This window comes from Haliotis rufescens, unplaced genomic scaffold (genome assembly GCF_023055435.1).
Source record: "Haliotis rufescens isolate VD_foot unplaced genomic scaffold, xgHalRufe1.0.p SCAF_8, whole genome shotgun sequence".
Lineage (NCBI taxonomy): Eukaryota > Metazoa > Mollusca > Gastropoda > Lepetellida > Haliotidae > Haliotis > Haliotis rufescens.
Genome location: NW_025964372.1, coordinates 31,659,906 through 31,683,011, shown reverse-complemented (window position 1 = coordinate 31,683,011; position 23,106 = coordinate 31,659,906). Strand labels below are relative to the sequence as shown.

Sequence of the window (23,106 nt, the reverse complement as noted above, 5' to 3'; positions counted from 1 at the left end):
TACCATATACTCCCTGGCATATATTCCCTTGTGTTTGTTCTGTACCATATACTCCCTGGCATATATTCCCTAGCGTATGTTCTGTACCATATACTCCCTGGCATATATTCCCTTGTGTTTGTTCTGTACCATATACTCCCGGGCATATATTCCCTAGCATATATTCTGTACCATATACTCCCTGGCATATATTTCCTAGCGTTTGTTCTGTACCATATACTCCCTGGCATATATTCCCTAGCATTTGTTCTGTACCATATACTCCCTGGCATATATTCCCTAGCATGAATTCTGTACCATATACTCCCTGGCATATATTCCCTAGCATTTGTTCTGTACCATATACTCCCTGGCATATATTCCCTAGCATTTGTTCTGTACCATATACTCCCTGGCATATATTCCCTAGCATTTGTTCTGTACCATATACTCCCTGGCATATATTCCCTAGCATGAATTCTGTACCATATACTCCCTGGCATATATTCCCTAGCATGTGTTCTGTACCATATACTCCCTGGCATATATTCCCTAAAGTATATTCTGTACCATATGCTTCCTGGCATATATTCCCTAGCATGTGTTCTGTACCATATACTCCCTGGCATATATTCCCTAAAGTATATTCTGTACCATATGCTTCCTGGCATATATTCCCTAGCATGTATACCTTTGTGTATTTTCCTCTGACCATATACTCCCTGGCAAATTTTCCTTCATGTGTATTCCTTTGTGAATTTTCCTCTGACCATATACTCCCTGGCAAATTTTCCTTAGTGTGTCTTTCCCAAACCATATACCCACTGGCATATATTCCCAAGCATATATTCCCTAGCATATACTCACTGGCATGCGTTGACCTAGTTACACCTGTTTACTTACATATAGTATTGTTTGTTTGTTGTTTAACACTGCACTCAGCAATATTCTCAGCAATCTATCCAGGGTAGAATAGGTCTTCAGCAACCCATGCTTGCCGTAAAAGGCGACTATGCTTGTCGTAAGAGGCGACTAAAGGGATCGGGTGATCAGGATTGCTGATTTGCTTAATGTTTGTCATCATATCCCAATTGCGTGGAACAATGCTCATGATGTCAATCACAGGATTGTCCACTGGTCCAGACTCGATTATTTACAGACCATAATCATATAGCTGGAATATTGTTGAGGCTTTAAACAGACAGACAAACAAACAAACAAACAAACAAACAAATGGATCAGGTGGTAAGATTCCTTGACTTGATCGCTTGTCATTCTATCTGACAGTGTGGAGCCCTGCTCCTAATATTGACTTCATTGTTGACATAAACTTATAAACGAGAATTATGTTGTTTGTTTCTCTAGACTGTTGTTTTTGCATTGTTTCTCTAACCACTCATATTTTGTAGTTGTTTGTTGGACTGCTTCTTCATAATGTTTAAGAAAAAGCCTTTAAACATGCCCACCCAAAGTTATTGGTGATCCCTACCAGGATCCAGGTAAATGATAAATAATGTTTTGAGAATTTGATAATGTCTATTGATACTATAGATTCGTGTGGTGTGGCTTCAATGTAGTGCCATCTGGTTGGTTTTCAGTTACGGTGCATCGATCATGTCGATAGTTCCATCCGTCTTCACACACCTGCATTCAGAGTACCAGCAGGGGTATAATACCTTGTCTTTTAAGTGTCACAGGGCTATCATGCAGATGTTAAGCAGTACTCTTTAGATTTAAAGTGGGCCAACTAGACGAATGACATTGAACCATCATCGATCTCAGTGGATGCCATTTTACCAAATCTAGATAATAAGGAGATGTAATTCTGAAACCTTGAAAAGATGTAATTATGCCCCCTTCCTTGTCACTGATATTGGTAATCCCCTCCTTCATTTCAAAATACTCATGGACTGACGGTACCATGGATATCACGAACTAGACCGAAGATACCATGGGTATCATGATATAGTCTGACGATACCACGGGTATCATGATATAGTCTGACGATACCACAGGTATCATGATATAGTCTGACGATACCACGGGTATCCTGAGATAGACTGATGATACCACGGGTATCACAATCTAGACTGACGATACCACGGGTATCATGATATTGACTGAAGATATCACTCGTATAATGATATAGACTGACGATACCACTCGTATCACGATCTAGACTGACGATACCACTCGTATCACGATACACCACAACAAATAGTAAGAAATGATGAAATCATTGAAATGCAACTCTAAAACTCTTTGCTTCATACATTTATACAACCTTTCTCTGTTTGAAAATTTTTCAAACCAAATATGTGCCAGCTAAACATGCTAAAGACAAAATGCAGTGGGTGTGTCCCCCTTGTAAACGCCAAGTCTGTATGTTCTGCCATGCTTACAGGTGGCGCTGTGCTACTTCGGCTGTTACAGGAGGTATCTCATTCAGTTTCTTTTCATAGGACATAATGATTTCACAAACTGACGATTCAAGTAACATCTGTAATTGAGGTGTGGGTGTCATGAAACGTTACGCCCCCAGTTTTTTCACCAGATATAATGTCCTGGCCACCTAGGTCTACCCAACAGCTTGTTCTCAAGTCTACTGTTGAAAAGGGAAGTATCTGGCAAGCACACTGTGAAACTGACATTTTCCTGGAACCAGTCATTGACTGTGAACAACGGTGATAATGTTATTGATTAACAGTTATCACTAGGAGTTGTAAAATATACATAAAAAAAGCTTTATAGAGATACTTTGCTGTTTACTATGGCAACAGTTTTTTTGTTTTGTATTAAAGTTTCCATGACATTTGATGCTATCCATGCAATTTGCGCAGAGTGTGCACACCCGTTTTTACGTTTATAAGTACTGCCATAAACGCAAAAGTATTGAAATCAATTCTCTAGTAAATGTTGAACATCCTTTAATCCATTTGATTGATTTTGTGGCTACTTTTCATGTCTGTTTCCATCTCGACTATTGAGCTTGATTGTATTGTGTTACACTTGCTCAATACTGTATGTGAAGGCAGAGAATGTACAGCGTGTTCTTGAAACAGTATTTCCTTTCAATAATTGAGAGTTCAGGTATTGTCGACTGAATTATCAGATATATTTCTTTTGGGGTGGAAAAGGTCTTCAGCAACCCATGCTTGCGTAAAAGATGTCTATGCTTGTGGTAAGAGGCGACTAACAGGATCGGGGAGTCAGGCTTGCTGAGTAGCTTGATGCATGTCATCGTATCCCAAATGTGTGGATTGATGCTCATGGCATCAGTCACTGGATTGTCTGGTCCAGACTCGAGTATTTACAGACCGCCATCATATTGCTGGAAGATTGCTGCGTGCGGCGTTAAACAACCAACAAACAAACAAACAAACAGAATCCAATGTACGATTCTTACTTTATGATAAACATGTGTTTGTGAATCACTTTTAAACAGTGATGACACCAGGTGCAATCAGCCAAGTCTCTCAGTCTATTCGGGGCAGTCGGGTAGCCTAGTGGTTAAAGCGTTCACTCGTCACGCCGAAGACCCGGGTTCGATTCCCAACATGGGTACAATGTGTGAAGACCATTTCTGGTGTCCCCCGCCGTGATATTGCTGGAATATTGCTAAAAGCGGCGTAAAACCATACTCACTCACTCACTCACTCTCAGTCTATTCACCTCAAAAGTGAGGGTTCATTGGTGACATGCATTCTATCCCATGCCATCTGTGTGTCCCATGTATCTTCATCACAGCAGTGATATATATGGAGCCGGTGTGTAGCCTTACACATGTCCAGGAAACATAACCTGTTTATTTCTTCTTTCAATGTCTTCATTTATTGGACTATCATATCATGGAATTAATCACTTATGTTTTCAAGTTATTATATTCAACAAACATGTCTGACTGAATATGGAAGCGTTGATTGAAGTGGTTGTTGAATGAAGTGTAATAGTAGGAGAATTCTTTTTTATTATTTTCCATCCTTTATGATTAATTTTTCAGTTTTATTGATGAAAATCTAAAATTGAAGAATTGTAATATGAAAATAAAAAATTAAGATCTTTAAAAAACAAAATTAACACACTATTTAATAATTTATTTGAGATTGTTTTATTTTTGCAGTAACATATTCAAAATTCAAAATATTCACGTTTGTACAGATATTAGATTGTTAATATTAGAATGATAACAGTATTTTCTGTACGTGTTACAAGTCCACCATGTCCTCCATGCTAGTTGATCCAATATACCGATGTGGATAATCAGCAGTAATCCATTTTACCTACAAGCTTGACAAGACAGGGTGAAAGCCTATAGCTTCTGCATGATGACACGCTTCATACACCACACGTCAACAAGGAGTTTATCCCATATAGGAAATTAATATTTCAAGCCACTCCAAGGTCAGTGGTTTCAAGGTGGTGGTGAGTTAGTTGCGTGGACAGGGTTGTGCTGTGTGGCTGTTAACCTCTAACATCAATCAATAGGTTCTGGGGAAATGTCCTGAGTTTAAGTCCCACAACGATGCCATTCTGAAAGCCATGGCAATAAATGATGATGTTTAATTCATAGTGGAAGTACTGGCATCTACTGGTACCAAGTGTATCAAGTAACACAACAATCACACTATCAATGTATCAATCACAACTAAATCTGCTGATAATATATTGCTTATGAAACGGCCTGTGGGGATTCTGGTTAGAATCGGTCCCTAGCAACCGTTGCTGTGGCGACATGGATTGGGTGGTCAGGGTCAGTGACTTTGTGGCTCATAATATCAATCACTAGATTGTCTGGTCCAGACTTGATTATTAACAGACCTCCGTCACACAGCTGGAATATTAGAGTGCACTGTTAAACAATAAGTATATACTTCGAAACAGTACAGACATATTTTATACCTTAACAGCTAAATATGCCCAAAATAAATATTTTATATTGTTCAAAATGATTGATTGATGATATTTTGTTTGTTGTTTCATGGCTCAATCGACAATATACCAACTGTATGACAGCAGTCTGTAAATAATCAAGTCTGGACCAGACAATTCAGTGATTGACATCTTGAACATCAACCAAGCCACCGAGTCTGACCACCCGGTCCCGTTAGTCACCTCTTATGACAAGCATAGGTCGCCGATATTCTTATTCTCAAGATGAATAAATGTCAAAAAACATTTTCTTTCCACTTAAGTGGGTGGTCTATTTATAGTTTATCAATGCCGTGTTAATAAATGATAACAGGCTATTGATTTGTGTTCAAAACTTGATAAAATGCATTCTGAATGTCAAAGGTTTTTGAGCATGCTAAATAATTACATACCAACACAAGAATAGACAAAGATAACTTAACAGGTAACTGATAACAATATCAATCAAATAATTTGCTGCGTAAATTATATGGAAACATTTTGTAACATAAATTCTCGCTGTGATCAAGGTCTCTAATGATGTTAATATTAATGGTCATGGAAGCTTGCCTGATCCATTTGTTCGTTTGTTCTTTAACGCTGCACTCAGCAATATTCAAGCTGTATGACGGCAGTCTGTAAATAATCGAGTCTGGACCAGGCAAATCCAGTGATTGACATCATGAGCATCGATCCCTGCAATTGGGATCAATGACATGCATCAACCAAGTCAGCGAGCTAGACCACCCAAACCGTTAGTTACCTCTTACGACAAGCATAGTCGCTTTTTACGGCAAGTTTGTCATTGTATTCCAATTGCGTGGATCGATGCTCATAATGTCAATCACTGAATCGTCTGGTCCAGACTCGATTATCTCTGGTGCACACCTCCGTGACATTGATGCAATATTGCTAAAAACACCATACTCACTCACTCACTCACTCACTCACTCACTCACTCACTCACTCACTCACTCACTCACTCACTCACTCGGGGCGGTCGGGTAGCCTTGTGGTTAAAGTGTTTGCTCGTCACGCCGAAGACCTGATTTTGATTCCTGACATGGGTACAATGTTTTAAGCCCATTTGTGGTGTCCCTGCCGTGATATTGCTGGAATATTGCTAAAAGCGGCGTAAAACCTCACTCACTCACTCACGCAAGCACGCACACACTCTCACTCACTCACTCACTCACTCACTCACTCACTCACTCACAAATACAGTCTATTTTTCAAGCCAATGAGGTTGACCTACATCAACAAGCATGGGGCTACATGACATGTCACACATGAGGTTGTGACATTCATATATAATGCAGACTCCACAAACACCTCGGATCATCAGGTAGACGGAGATGGCCCCCGCGGAAGTCGTATCTGCGGATACACTCAGTGTTATTGGTGATAATGTTGTGGCTGTGTTATAAGCAGATTGTATCAGGTAGGAGATCTTTACTGTATGATAAATTCTCTTTGACAGAGATACATTTCTGGTTCAGTTGTGACACGGGCAAATTTAATGGTGTTGTTCTTGCTGCTAGATGTCGGTGTTTGGGATTAATTGTGTTGGTGAGGGTTCGTGTTTATTCTTTTCTCGAGATTCTTTGATTGATTTAAAGGACAGTCCATTTTTGGAAGTTTGTTGGGAGAAAAATTAGGCTTTGATAATATTTATAAGCATCAAATTCTTGTTAGTTCAGATCAGGTTTGTGCAACCTTGTTAGTTAGCACCCTGGAAATCTAAACCCTGTAATCTCAGACCCTATTAATACAGACCCTGTTAATCAGGACCATGTAAATTCAGCCCCTGTTTATCCTGACCCTGTGAATCCAGACCATGTAGTTCTAGACCCTGTAAATCCAGATGCTGTTAATCCAGACCCTGTTAATCCAGATGCTGTAAATCCAGACCCTGTTAATCTGGACCCTGTAAATCTAGACCCTGTTAATCTGGACCCTGTAAATCCAGACCCTGTTAATCTGGACCCTGTAAATTCTAATTATTCTGGTCACCATTAGTGCAGAGCCTATTTATCCTGTTGTTTCAGACTTTGTTGTCAAAACCATGTTAGACAAGACCCCATTACTTGGCCTCTGCGTTTCACTGCATGATCAGGCCTGTTTCCTATTTCCATTATGATTTTCTCAACATTAATGCCGACCCGTGAAGATCCGGGGTAGAATAGGTCTTCAGCAACCAGTACTTGCCGTAAAGTGAGTGAGTGAATATGATTTTACGCCGCTTTTAGCAATATTCCAGCAATATCACGGCGGGGGACACCAGAAATGGGCTTCACACATTGTACCCATGTCAGGAATCGAACCCGGGTCTTCGGCGTGACGAGCGAACGCTTTAACCACTAGGCTACCCGACCGCCCCACTTGCCGTAAAAGGTGACTATGCTTGTCGTAAGAGGCGACTAACGGGATAGGGTGGTCAGGCTTGGTTGATACATGTCATCGTATCCCAATTGCGTGGATCAATGCTCATGATATCAATCACTGGATTGTCTGGTCCAGACACGATTATTTTACACACCGCCGTCATATAGCTGGAATATTGCTGAGTGCGGCGTTAAACAACAAACAAACAAACAACATTAATGCCATGATGGTCAGTGTTGACTGGAGGTTAAGTATGACAAAAGAAACATGTTCTAACAAACCACATGATGCAATGGACCTATTCTACTTGAATCCTTACAGGGGGTACCCCATTGCAGTGCCATTGTACCCACACCGCCCCAGTGGTCTAGTGGTAGAGCATCCGCCCATAGAGCAGAAGGTGTGGTGTTTGATCCCCATCATACCAAAAGACGTTAAAAGATGGTACTTGTTGTTACCCTGTCTGGCGCTCAGCATTAAGGGGCTAAAACAACGACTGGTCTGCTCGGAGCCAGTATACTGTGTCTTAGTGGGGTATTTATGTTAAACTGTGGCATGGTATCTCAGTGGGCTAGCACTATAAATCGGCATTAGTCTGGACTTGGACAAGCAAACAGGCAGACAGACAGACAGACAGACAGACAGACAGACCAGGTTCATGTTGACATTAAAACTAAGATGCACCAAACAAAATCTCAGGTGTGCCATTTGGCAAGCATTTTGCTGAAGTGTAAATAGTAATCAATGAATTGACATAAGTTGCAACCCATATTGAGTGCATAAATTTAAGTAAAGCACCTTTAATTCCAGACAGTTAGATTTTGACAGTTCACTTGCTTTAGACATAAACCCCCATTTTAACCCTTGTTGAACAACGTGATGGTCGCTGTCACATTTGTAGGATTTTGCAGAATTTCTGTGAGATGAGTGAGTGGGTGGTTGTGTTTGGGTGGATGAGTGGATTAGATAACTGGGTGGATTGGTGAGTTGGGTTTAACGCCGCTTTTAACATTATTCCAGCTACCGTATTCGATGTAATAAGCGCCCAGGGTGCTCTCAAAATTAGAAATAGGGGGCTCTTATTAGAATGTTATTTTTGTGAAAAAATTGTTGAAAGATAAATTTTGTGGTTTAAGCTGACAGCCTGAAATGTTGACAGATATATTTTTCCAGAATTAAATTGCCCATAATTAAGGGTGCATATAACACATGAGTGCGTATTATACGCGAATAAATAAGTCTTGTGTACATTGATCAATCGGAAGGGGTGCAAATTGGGATTGTTCACTAGGCAATATCTGAGCAAATGTCGCCATGGGCGCTTATTAGAGCAGGGCGCTTATTACGTCGAATACGGTATATGACGGTGTGTCAGCTAAATGTGGGAAGAAAGCCCAAAGTGATGCAGGTCTTTGACATTTATCACTTTAGTGGAACCCACGAGCACGGGTATGGTGCTGACAAACCTGGAAACAAAATCGGAGAGAACTGGAATTAGAATTCTGTGAAATGAAAACATGAACAAATTTGAACTCTTGTGGCCAGTTTCACTGTGAGGTTGTGTTGTTGGACTTGGTGTTCTGAACTAAGAGGTTTGTTTGTATGTTTGTTGTTTCATGCCGCACTCAGCAATATTCCCGCTATATGACGGTGGTCTGTAAATAATTGACAATCCAGTGTTTGATATTATGAGCATCAACCCACGCAACTGGGATACAATGACATGCATCAACCAAGTCAGTGAGCCTAACCACCCGATCCCGTTAGTCGCCTTTTTAGACAAGCATAGCAAGCATTGGTTGCTGAAGACCTATTCTACCTCAGATCTTCACGGGTCGAACGAAGAGGTACAGACTGTCATTGTACAACTGATCAAGGCTGCAAAGAGAATCTTCATAAAGAAATCATGAGGATAACTCCATAATTAAACTATCATTCAGAAATAGGTATCAATGAATATTCCTCATAGTAAATGAAGGGGACATTTGATTAAGCAGAATCTCTTGTTTCGACTGCACTGTCACTCATGTTAATCATTTCTTAGGTGTGAGATCTCTATATTCTGTTACAAACTGTTCAATTTTTTCAACATTACTATTATCTAGTTTATTAGTCTAGTCATTTTTATCCTAACCGAATATTAATTGTGCAAAGTCATGTTTTAAAAAGTAAATACATGGACACAATGTATCATTGATGTATTGCCATGACAACACAGTGAATACTGTTTTCTTGACAACTACTAATATTTACTACTCTGTATGTATGCGACATGGCGACATGGCTAGGTTGCTGGATTATAATCACGTCATTGTCAGGAAGATAGAGCTCTAATGGGACATTTATTGTTGTTTGCTTGTTTCCTTTGGGAATCTTTCATAAGCTGTGCCTGACATGTCACTTATTACTTCTTGTTGTTATGTATTGATTATTTCCACAGTGCTACCCATCTGGGAGATTGTTTTTTTCACAGAAAGAGTTGTGATAAAAAGGGTCATTTTGTTATTGCAGGCATAACTTAAATTATAGTCATCATGTGTTTGCAGTGTTTTCAGTGTTATTGTGTATTCGATAACCAGAAATTTCAAACCTATGACGTTAGGCAGGGTTATCAGATGTTCCTAGTAGGGCTGGGACCCACTCTCTAGGTCTCAAGTTGTGTAGAAAATGTCTGATTGGGAATTGTTTAGCTGTAGCCCTGGCAAAAACTATTCAGATACATGTATCAAACGATCAGATTATCCGTACACCGAAGTTGACTGAAGCTCAATCTTTACTCAAACATATATAAGTCAAAAGGAATGTGTGCATCATCAGAAAGAAATACGAACATTAGCGACTTGTAGTGGAATCACTGAGCTATAGTGAGGTTTTGTCTTTAAGCAATATATCACGTGACTAATTACAGGTCTGGGTAGTACTGTGGTCACCGGGTCCTACTCAAGACCCACCCAACCGAGTACCTGAGTTATCCGTCCCAGCCCTCTTTCCTGGTTCCCCGCTTGTATGGGACTGCTTCTGTGGTGTAGAGGATAGAGCCCTTTCCCTGGGGAGATGAAGGTCTGTGGATCAATCCCCAGCTACATACCACAAAACGTTAAAAGACAGTACTTGTTGTCCTGCCTGGCGCTCGACATCAAGGGGATAAATAAGAACTTGTCGCACCTGAGTCATTATACTGTGTCTGAGTTGGGTATTCATGTAAAACTGGGATGGTATCTCAGTGGGCTAGCACTATCAAACCAGCAATAGTCCTGACTAGTAAAAGCATGCATGCACACACATTAGCATGCACATCACTTTAACAGTGCAATAATCTTGAACCTCACCTCATATTGTATGCTCAGTAAGCATGGTTTTGTTTCTGTGTTTGTTGTTTAATGCCACACTCAGCAATATTCCAGCTATATGCACTGTCTGTAAATAATCAAGTCTAGACCAGACAATCCAGTGATTGACATCATGAGCATCAATCCACGCAATTGGGATCGATGACATGCATCAACCAAGTCAGCGAGCCTGACCACCCGATCCCGTTAGTCGCTTTATACGACAAGCAACATTGTTAATTACAATGGCTCATTTACGTGAACCCTCAGGTGTAACAGACACGTCATTAATATAGAATGCTATGGCATGATCTTGCTATGACAAAGGATGATGTGATATATGTATGTTTCCATGACAACTGTACCCTCTGGATCGCAGAATTAATGCAGGGTAAATAAAGAGAGGCAAAGTTTTTACCTCAAATATTTATGAAACTGAATATTTAACGTACAATGATTACAGACAATTAAGAATTGACCTCAATATTTTGTGTGTTTATGGATGTATAATCGTAAAAAACGGTGTGCACACTTTGCATCAATCCCCTACATACAATAATATTTTGAATTCAAGTCAATTTGGGAAATATTATGTCTGATAAACCTATCCCTGCATTGTGAATTTTTGTACAGACTTTAAGCATGATTAATACAACTTGTTTTTCATATGTTTTTTTAATTTATGGTTTATAGATCATAACTCAAGACTTTGGGTAAACAAAATAAAAAAAATTAAAATAATAATATCAGAATTCTGAATTTATACAATATCATTTGACAATGTTTGTGTTGGTAGGGTTTGGAAATAATTGATGCCATGTATGTTTACTAGGATACTTCCTATGCAGTGTAGATATATTTTTTGTACCTCCTTTTATGTTAATATTAATCATGTTAAGAGGTTTGGGCTCCAGTTGATCTTAGCCAATAAATAAAAGATGTAAGACCTAAGCACAAAACCATTCCCAACATTCTGTGATTGTGTCACTCAGGGATTCTGAATCAGGATAGGGCCCCAGCACCCAAATGATTGTGCCCCTCAAGGATTCTAGATCAGGATAGGGCCCCAGCACCCAAATGATTGTGTCCCTCAAGGGTTCTAGATCAGGATAGGTCCCCAGCACCCAAATGATTGTGTCCCTTAAGGATTCTGGATCAGACTAGGTCCCCAGCACCCAAATGATTGTGTCCCTTAAGGATTCTGGATCAGACTAGGTCCCCAGCACCCCAATGATTGTGTCCCTCAAGGATTCTGGATCAGGAAAGGTCCCCAGCACCCAAATGATTGTGTCCCTTAAGGATTCTGGATCAGACTAGGTCTCCAGCACCCCAATGATTGTGTCCCTCAAGGATTCTGGATCAGACTAGGTCCCCAGCACCCAAATGATTGTGTCCCTCAAGGATTCTGGATCAGGAAAGGTCCCCAGCACCCAAATGATTGTGTCCCTCAGAGATTCTGGATCAGGATAGGTCCCCAGCACCCAAATGATTGTACCCCTTGAAAAAAAAGTTATGCTTCAGACTGTTGATAATAAAGGAAATTGTCTGTCACAAAAATACATCCTTGCAAGATGTGTGCTTATATAAAATATCTGGTTTTGCAGATACCAAATCTCCATTCAGAATCCCAATAGCCTGTCCCTTAAGAGTCCATACGAGACCTGAATGATTGCGTGTAATGATGCCCCAGTGACTTGTTGAGTGAGTGAGTTGGGTTTAACGCCGCTTTTAACAGTATTACAGTTATGTCGTGGTGAGTCAGCTTAATGTGGGAGGAAAGCCCGAAGTGATGCAGGTCTCAGACGTTTACCACTTCGTTGAAACCCACGAGCACGGGTATGGTGCTGACAAACCTAGAAACATAATTGAGGCGAACTGGGATTCGGACCACAATCATAGGTTTCTGGCATGCCTAAGGGACGCAACTCTGCACAGCGACGGCTGCCTTAGACAACTGGGCCGCCGGTGCCCCGTGACATTGTTGATGATGCCATCAGTGGAGTCAGTGCTGACTCACATCCCATTGACCACAGCCAGTCGTAATATATCTGGAATATTGCCGACTAATACAAAACAGCAACATTAAGTGACTACTGGAGTACATGATGAAGGGTTCACCAGGGATGTTAACTGGTTGAATGAATGAACAAATGAAGCATGTAGACATGTTCCTTTGTATGCCCAGCCGGTTATGATGTGACACACTCGTTAGACTTGTTCAAATAAATTTATTGTTTCCCTCAACCCATTCATCCTACAATTGCCATGCACTGTTAAAAATGACTTTTTCAAGGCAAATTTCGTTTTTGGACTAGATTCCAACTTTTGCTCAAGCCAAGCCATTCATCAGGTGTCATTCATTCATAGTTGAACTGAATTGTGGTCACTACAGCCTTGGTCCTGCCTCTTTATGATGTAAGCATGGACGTACAAGATACAAGGGGCATAAGATACAAGCGACACAACTCTTTCCATAAACAAGAAAACTCTTAATTTTAATGGGGGCGGTTGGTAGCCTAGTGGATAAAGCGTTCGCTCATCACGCCGAAGGGCTGGGTTTGATTCCTGACATGTGTAAAGCCCATTTGTGGTGTCCCCCACAGTGATCTTGCTGGAATATTGTTAAAAGCGGCGTTAACCCATATTCACTCACTCACTCATAATTTTAAGCGTAATAAGCGCCCGGCTCTAATAAGCGCCCATGGCGACATTTGCTAAGATATTGGCTAGTGAACAATCCCAATTAGCACCCCTTCCGATTGATCAATGTACACAAGACTTATTTATTCGCGTATAATACGCACTCATGTGTTATATGCACCCTTAATTATGGGCATTTAATTCTGGAAAAATATATCTGTCGTACATAAACATTTCAGGCTGTCAGCATAAACCACGAAATTTATCTTTCAACTCTGTATTCTTCACCAAAATAACATTCTAATAAGAGCCCCCTATTTCTAATTTTGAAAACCGTGGGCGCTTATTACATCGAATACGGTAATTTGGTCCTATATAAATGGAAAACATTTTGTTATGTTTTTCTTATTTTTTAACTAACTAAAATATTATTAACTCTGGCATTAAATATTTTGCTCAGTAGAAGGAACACACCTTTATTAAACAAATTTCCTGGCTTTGTTGAAATATATTTGTTATGTATTAAAATAATTATAGTTATTTAGGAAATATGTATTTGCAAATTATGTGACTGAGTGCTTTTTCGTTTCCACCCGTGAAGATCCGGGGTAGAATAGGTCTTCAGCAACCCATGCTTGCCGTAAAACGTGACTATGCTTGTCGTAAGAGGCGACTAACGGGATTGGGTGGTCAGGCTCGCTGACTTGGTTGATGCATGTCATCGTGTCCCAATTGCGTAGATCGATGCTCAGGATGTCAATGACTGAATTGTCTGGTCCAGACTCGATTATTTACAGACAACTGTCATATTGCTAGAATATTGCTGAGTGCGTCGTTAAACAACAAACAAACAAATAGAGTCCATTGTACGATTCTTACTTTATCATAAACACGTGTTTGTGAATCACCATTAAACAGTGATGACACCAGGTGTTAAACCCTATACTTGTTGTAAGAGGCCACTTAAATGATCAGGTGGTCAGACTCAATGACTTGGTTGATGCATGTCATCATATCTAGATTACATAGATCGATGCTCATGATGTCAATCACTGGACTGTCTGGTCCAGGCTCGAATACTCACAGATCGTTGTCATAAAGCTGGACTATTGCTGAGTGTGGCATTAAACAACAAACAAAAAGTTAGATATAGCTAGTACAGTGCAACCTAATTTTTCTATGAAAGAACAAACCAAACAATTTTATTTTTCACAACGCATTTTTTCAGGACATGAGACTCGATTATTTACCGACTGCCATCATATAGCTGGACTATTGAAAAAAATCACAAGAAACAAGAATATGTTTTATCTGGCCTTCACAAGATGTAGTTACACGCTCAAGTGTGTTTCCTTTTATTGATATCTTTCATGTATAATCCCTTGTAGTATCCTTTGTAGTATCCTTTGTAGTATCCCATTCTGTGTTTCCTGTCTGTATTGATCACTGTTACCCACACTGTAATTAGTAAGTGCATATATGTTCATGCCAAACTGAAGTCTGGCATCGAGTCAATATTTGTCTCCTGAAGCTCGACAAGAAAGCATTCTTTATAATCATGATAATAGTAGCATCTAAGATGCACATATTACCTATGCATGGTTTTGTCATTCAGCCAGGCTTAAAAAAGCCTTGAATTGTAAGGCCCCTCTTGAAACGCCTCGCTTTTTGTCAAGCTTGAAAATCACCAAAATAGCTTGAAAGGCCTTGAATTTGTACAAAATGACAATACTCGTTAATAAAAGATTAAAGCAGCAAACACACCTAAAAATATGTATCAAAGATGTTTAAGTGAGATTTATCACAGTGATAAGTATGTGTGCCAAAGACCATGGAGAATTCATGACAGACATAATATATTTTTTTGTTGGGTGAAAAATAAATCTTGTTGGAAAATGTGTGATGGTCATACTGCTTCTAAGGTCTCAAGACTAATATAAATAGGTCTTTGAAAGGCATTTAGAAGTGATATACATAAGGCAGATAATATATGGATGTCAACTTCTTCATTATGAGGAACACAGCGTTTCGGAGTATAAGCTCACTCCTTCATCAGGTGAAGGGCGGTTAGGTAGCCTAGTGGTTAAAGCGTTCGCTCGTCACGCCTAACCCGGGTTTGATTCCCGACATGGGTACAATGTGTGAAGCCCATTTCTGGTGTCCCCCGCCATGATATTGCTGGAATATTGCTAAAAGCGATGTAAAACCAAACTCACTCACTCACTCATCAGGTGAATGAATGCCATTAGGCAGAGAGCATATATATGTACATGTAAGGACAACAAAATTAATAAGATAACAAAATTACTGTAAAGTGTTGGCTTCCATTGCCTATTGCAAATCACCGATCAGCGCCAATCATCTGTTGGCTTCCCTTGTTAGTTTCTACCCTTTGTTAATTTCCACCTTTTGTGTAACGGAACCAAGGGTATTTTTCAAGGATCAAAATCGAGAACTGTTTAACAGGCTTATGATAGTCCAAGTCCATTTGTGGAATAGGGCACAGGACTCATTGGCTTTGTTTGAGAAGTGTCGTCACATCTCAATCTACAACTTGATATTCATTGTTTCCTGATTTGTCCACTGTTTTGAGTGAAAGCAATTTGTATACGAGAAAGTTGAATTCATTGGAGACAGTTTTAATTTGTTTGTTGATGTCTGTCGTCCATTATGTAATTAAGTGTTCTGTTTTCCAGAGTGAGCATGGTCGAAGATGCTGCGTCTAGATACAGATAGCAGAGCATCGGAAGCTACAGACCAGGATGTCCTTCGGGAACTGGAGGTACGCTATCCACAGATCTACACACGTAGGAAAGAACGGAAAGCAAGGCAAGAGGCACTGAAACTCTCCAAAAAGTCGACTAACCACAGTCCACGGGTTCATTTTGATAATGAAGATGACAGATCTTTTGGTCGAGATGTTCGAGGCAGACGTCACTCTGAATGCATTATTGGTAATACAGGCAGAATGCAGATTGAACCGGAGATTGTGGGAAACGTTAATGGTGTTGAATCGCTGTTGTCAAATCAGAAAAGTCCTTACCAAAGACGAAATACTAGTCCTGCAATAGACATGTTACCAAGCTGTAAGTCAGATGCCTTGAAAGAAAGACTCAAGAGCAATGCAGAAAGGTTGAATGACCTCTTGTACCACCAGTCGCCGTTCTCTGGTAAAGATGGCAGCTCAACTGCGAGAGAGAATGGTCAAGTGGTGTGGAATGGTGCTGATCATGTTGACCGGCAGCATGAATTGAAACAGGACAGAAGAAATAGTGAAGGGAGTTTGAAAATTCTGACCAACATTCAAAATGGGCATTTGTCAAAGAAGGACCCTTCAGTTAATTTGCTGTGCCAAAGGATATTTAATAGTCAGGATAAGGGTGAAAGGGAAAGAAATTCGGATTTTATCTTCAACACTACATTCCGGAGAAGTTCAGATATTACAGAAGCTTCAAGGCTCCATGATGTCCAGATGACTCAGCTGACAGTGATGTCACCGTTGCAGAGTCCAGAGTCCCAGGCTGATAGTGCTATTGATATGGAATCGGCATCGGTGCAATCAGAGATGTCGGAGCTACGTAACGGAGGTCAATCTTCAGAGTGTACATCTGATATTCTACCCTCTTGCTACAACACAGAATCTAATGGACTCGGCGAAAGAGAAAATACAGAGTTATCTACCTTTGGTGTCAAAAAACATTGCAAGGATAACGAGGTCAGAAATCGGCCCTTATCTAGTGAGTATTTTCATATCTTTTGGGAAGAGATTGTTTTGAAATTGGCTATCAGATTTCCCCTGCCTTCAAATTGAAATGTGCAAAAAAGAATACAGTCTCTCAAACGCCTTTTTTATATTTTTTGCTGAAAATTACAGGTTCACCACAAAAAGTATGCATACAACAGGTTTCACTGCAAGACCATAGGTAGCAATAGCTTCCTGACAAGACAAGCTTATGACTAATACTGCATACTTGGCAAATATTCAAGCTTATTACTAATACTGCACACTTGGCAAATATTCAGATAATCTTAGAAGAACGTAAAGGAACCATTTTGGTGATTGTAAAGAATTGACTATTTACTAAATTTAATAAAATGATAAGTGTTAAATTTCCAGATTTACTTTCATTTTGTATAGAGTCTTCTGTATACGACTTGTTGGCATGTGAAGAAAGAACATATAGGAAAATGTGTGAAAAAGAGAAAGCTGCATTAAAACTTCTCATTAGGTTTTTGATGCACTGGGATAAAGTTATCAGTTCGGGGTTTTCTAAACAACTGATGATGTCATATCAACAGTATTGTATGTTTGTTTATGTTGTTGCTTGACTTTTTACTCAGCAATATTCCAGCTATATGACAGCAGTCTGTAAAGAATCAAGTCTAGACCAGTCAATCCAGTGATTAACATCATGGGCATTGACCTATGCAACTGGGATACGATGACATGCACCAACCAAGTCAGCGAGTCGGACCACCTGATTCCGTTAATTGCCTCTTAGGACATTCTAACCCTAGTTTCTTGGGGTTCAACAGTGTAGTAATATGATATGATATAAGTTCACTTAACCAATAAATATTGAGATTTACCATAAGTAAAGTTATAACACTTTTAGCTTTAACCGTTATGTCCATTAAATCTGTAATACCTGTGTGGATCATTGATGACAATATTGATCACTGGATTGTCTGGTCCAGATTTTATTATTCACAGCCGCCATCATATAGCTGGAATATTGCTGAATGCAACGTTAAAGAACAAACACATACAAGCCGAAAGGAACAGAAATGATTAATGGATAGTATAGATCTAACTGGAAGATATTACAGCTGAGCTGGGGGTTAACAACAAACGCTTGGAAACTTTGATATGCTGTCAATGATCCTATAACTTGCGTTGAACTAATGTCTGTTCAGGTTTAAGGGGCGGTCGGGTAGCCTAGTGGTTAAAGCGTTCGCTCGTTTACAGCGGCCTGTAAATAAGTTATGAGCAGACAATCTCGTGATTGATAAGTGGCAATGATCCACCCCATCAGGGTATGATAACACGCCATCAACCAAGTCACAGTGCCATTAAGTCACCTCTTATGATAAGCACAGGTTGCTGGGGACTTTTTCTGACTAGGAGTGAGTGAGTTGGGTTTAACGCCGCTTTTAACAGTATTACAGTTATATCACGGCATGTCAGCTTAATGTGGGAGGAAAGCCCAAAGTGATGCAGGTCTCAGACGTTTACCACTTCGGTGAAACCCACGAGCACGGGAATGGTGCTGACAAACCTAGAAACATAATCGGGGCGAACCGGGATTCGAACCCACAATCATAAGTTTCTGGCGTGCCCAAGGTCTGCAACTCTGCACAGCAAATCGCAGTGCCTTAGACGACTGGGCCACCCGTGTCCCGCATAAAACCATACTCACTTACTCACTCAGTGCAGGTTTGGTGTGCCTTTTTAGAACATGCTTTACATTTCAATTAACAACTAAGTGCAAAACATGTTTTCCCATACCGTTATTATTTGTGATTACCTCGCATTCATGTACAAGTATTTCTATCAGATAAGAAGCTATGAACCAAGCTGAAACTTAACATGCATGATCCTGACAATAAGATCCAGACAGACAGAGGAAATATTTGTGTGGTGTCATGTCGTAAAGATCTTATCAGCCACATTCCTAGCATTCCTGTGTTTATTAAATCGGAACAAAGACGTTTAGCAACACAAAAGCGGTAGATCAATTAACTGTAATTCCATCAGAGAGCGCTGGATGGAGATCAGGTTAAAGATCTTTGCATATACTACTAGTCAGACAACACATCATGTTTGAATACCTTAAGTGGACCATGAGATGACCCCAAGGTATCTGTCTTCACATTGAGTATTAATATGGCAAGGGTCCCTTGTTTTCAATGTCAGTGCCGTCAAGTGAGCCATACTTGACCGTTATATGATCATGAGGACAGGAAGGCGTTGTGATCTGACCAGCTTTGTCATGAATGGGTTATGTGTGTATTTGTGATATCAAATATTTGTTGAGTCGATCCGACATGCAGGTACAAGGAAACTAACCCCTAGAGTGTTTGAAATATTAATATCAACCATATTTCATTGCAGGTTTATCATTTGTGAGAGTATGTTATGTTAGAGCACATTATATTTCCAAAGGTCAGATATGTTGACAGGTCTATAACATGTTGAATTTTAAATGTTCTCTCTGTGTTGAATGCTGGAATAGAAAAGGTTCCCATTATTTCATTGCAACATCCCAACTTACACCAACATGCAAACTGCAACATTGCAACATTGCAACATCCCAACTTACACCAACATGCAAACTGCAACATTGTCACATCCCAACTTACACCAACATGCAAACTGCAACATTGCAACATTGCAACATCCCAACTTACACCAACATGCAAACTGCAACATTGCAACATTGCAACATCCCAACTTACACCAACATGCAAACTGCAACATTGTCACATCCCAACTTACACCAACATGCAAACTGCAACATTGCAACATTGCAACATCCCAACTTACACCAACATGCAAACTGCAACATTGCCACATCCCAACTTACACCAACATGCAATCTGCAACATTGCCACATCCTAACTTACACCAACATGCAATCTGCAACATTGCAACATCCCAACTTACACCAACATGCAAACTGTAACATTGCAACATTGCAACATCCCAACTTACACCAACATGCAAACTGCAACATTGCAACATCCCAACTTACACCAACATGCAATCTGCAACATTGCCACATCCTAACTTACACCAACATGCAAACTGCAACATTGCCACATCCCAACTTACACCAACATGCAAACTGCAACATCCCAACTTACACCAGCATGCAAACTGCAACATCCCAACTTACACCAACATGCAAACTGCAACATTGCCACATCCCATCTTACACCAACATGCAAACTGCAACATTGCCACATCCCAACTTACACCAACATGCAAACTGCAACATCCCAACTTACACCAGCATGCAAACTGCAACTTCCCATCTTACACCAACATTCAAAATGCAACATTGCCACATCCCAACTTATGTGCAAGAAGCTTGTCTATACCCAGGAATTCAATTCGGATTCCAAACTAAGTGCACTTGGCAGTTAAATTGAAAATAAAATTGTTGTTTCATTCAAAATTGGGATTTTTTAAAAACTGTATATCCCTGCATTCATGGATATTTTGATATTGAGATTTAACAATGAATCCAGTACAATAATGTTAAACGAAGCATTAAAGCCACTTCCTCTATACTGGCCCTGTTATCAGTGAAATACAAGTCACATCGACAAGCCCATAACAATTGCTTGTACAGCATGAATTTGGAAATCTTGACCAACATCTGCTGCAGATTTGGGGCCGAAATAATGGCCTCTAGGCTGGTCTAGATACCTCCCTGTTTCTGATAGTGACTGCATCATAAAAAAATGTGGTTCTGATTTCATTTAGTTCATAGCATGGGTGGCCCAGATGTATGATTTTTATCTTTTACCAGATAACCAGATTTTTAACCCCGGATCTTATATTTTATACTGACAGGACCTGCTATTCTCTTTTATCTAAGCAGACAGAAATGTTATATAGGTTAGCATTTTAGCGTGTTGTTTATGGTAAAATTTTATGTGATATTTTTTAAAATGTGTGTTTATCGCTACATTTCTTACTGTCTCTCGTAAATCCCTGAGCGATTGGTTGTGCACATTTTATCCCATCGTAGGTTTACTTATGTCTACTATAATGTTTTATATACACCAGCGAGACATTGATGATCAGGTTGATGATGATCTTAGGCATTGCTATTGACTGTGCAGAGTTGTGTCCCTTAGACATTCCAGAAACCTGTAATTGTGGTTTCAAATCTCACACACACACTTTCAAACATATATACAAACTGCATTTATGTTGGATATTGGTTGTTTGTTCGTTTGTTGTTTAACGCCCCACTCAGCAATATTCCAGTTATATGACGGCAGTCTGTAAATAATTGAGTCTGGACCAGTGGACAATCCAGTGATTGACATCATGGGCATCGATCTATGCAATTGGGATACGTTGACATGCATCAACCAAGTCAGCGAGCCTGACCACCCTATCCCGTTAGTCGCCTCTTACGACAAGCATAGTCGCCTTTTATGTCAAGCATGGGTTGCTGAAGACCTATTCTACCCCGGATCTTCACCTATGTTGGAGAACTTTTGTAAAGATAATAGTTTTTGGACTATTAAATATTCAACTGCATAACTGTCACGGAAAAGATTTCGCGTTATATATGGTAGATCAGGTAATTGGAAGAAAATCATTTTATTCCTAGTCGGGATTCTTGGCTCACATAGGTCCCCAGCAACCATGCTTGTTGTTAGAGGCGACCAAATGGATCGGGTGCTCTGGCGCTGTGACTTGGTTGATTGCGTGTCATCATACCTGACCATGTGGATCCTTGTTCTTGATATCAATCCAGATTACATTAGTTGCAGACCGCCATCATATAGCTGAAGTAACTCATTTTTTTAAATAGGCCAAAGGCAATATTTTTTTTTCAAACCAGTTTCAGGTACATGCGTATTGGCTGGAACACTAAGCTCAAACACTTAGTCATCTCATATATGAAGGTCAACTGCGAGTCGAGTGAGTGAGGGAATAGTTATTAACGCTGTAGTCAGCAATATTCCAGACATGTCTTGGTGGCATGCTTTGAATACTGTAAATCTGGACATTTTGGCGATTCGAAAAGTAGTGTGAAAAACTGCAAGAGACACGCACTCACAATGGTTTCATGACCCAGTTTTTTTGGCACACCTACAACAAACAAAAAATGTAAATGAGGTATATTTCTTTCATTCACTTCCACAGACCAGCTAGCACATGATGAAAAAAATAATCCCTCACATCCAGTTTCCCTAGGTACACATTGTCACATAGTGTTAACAGTCAAATTAGTCTAAGTTCACTAACCTGCCACATTACATCAAGTTGCTTACGTAACACTGAGTAGTCCAGACATACGCCAGGCAGTCCCTGTTAGATAAACACGCTACTCCAACCTCCCTTGTCAATTACAACACATGAATCTATCGTTTAAAAAACACTGACTGACTCTGAGTTGCTGTTTTATCATGTCGCTTCCTTCTTCTAAAGGGGCGGTCGGGTAGCCTAGTGGTTAAAGCGTTCGCTCGTCACGCCGAAGACCCGGGTTCAATTCCCGACATGGGTACAATGTGTGAAGCCCATTTCTGGTGTCCCCCGCCGTGATATTGCTGGGATATTGCTAAAAGCGGCGTAAAACCATACTCACTCACTCACTCACTCACTCCCGACACGCGCAAAAGTAGCTTTTATCTTGGACGATGTCAAGACCATGCCCCAGCCCAGGCTCGATTAAAACAAGAATTGTAGTTTGATCCCCATCTGTCATAGATCTCATATAAGCCAAGTGATGCAATGGGGCCAAACTCATTCTATTTCTCAGAGATGGTCAGCTACTCGAACGTATATAAACAGCAGCCAAATGTAAAAAATGAAATCATTTCAATATACGAAAATAGAAATCTTATCAATACATAAACAGAAAGTTTATGAATGCTAAAACTCACAATAGATATGTGTACCCAACTCACACACATGAGTCTTAAAGAGGGACAGGTCAGACGAAATTGCTAAGGCAGAAGGCGATCTCTTAAACACTTAAAGCAACAGTGGACCAGTTACAACAGTGGTTGAAAGAATGAGCACACACTTTGTGATCATCTGATTCTCATTCTAAGCCATACCCAGAGTTGCGTCCCTTGGGCACGCCAGAAACATATGATTGGGGGTTCGAATCCC

At 40.1% G+C, this 23,106-nt stretch overlaps 1 protein-coding gene across 1 annotated transcript in view; it reads left to right on the top strand.

Moving 5' to 3' along the window:
- The first annotated feature begins 6,257 nt into the window (after positions 1-6,257).
- Positions 6,258-23,106, top strand: part of LOC124145498 — a 34,837-nt gene continuing 17,988 nt past the window's right edge. Inside the window, exons 1-2 of the mRNA XM_046515278.2 lie at positions 6,258-6,328; positions 15,938-16,978. Coding sequence (XP_046371234.1) covers positions 15,955-16,978 — 1,024 coding nt within the window. The 5' untranslated portion in view covers positions 6,258-6,328; positions 15,938-15,954. The remainder of the gene's footprint in view (positions 6,329-15,937; positions 16,979-23,106) is intronic.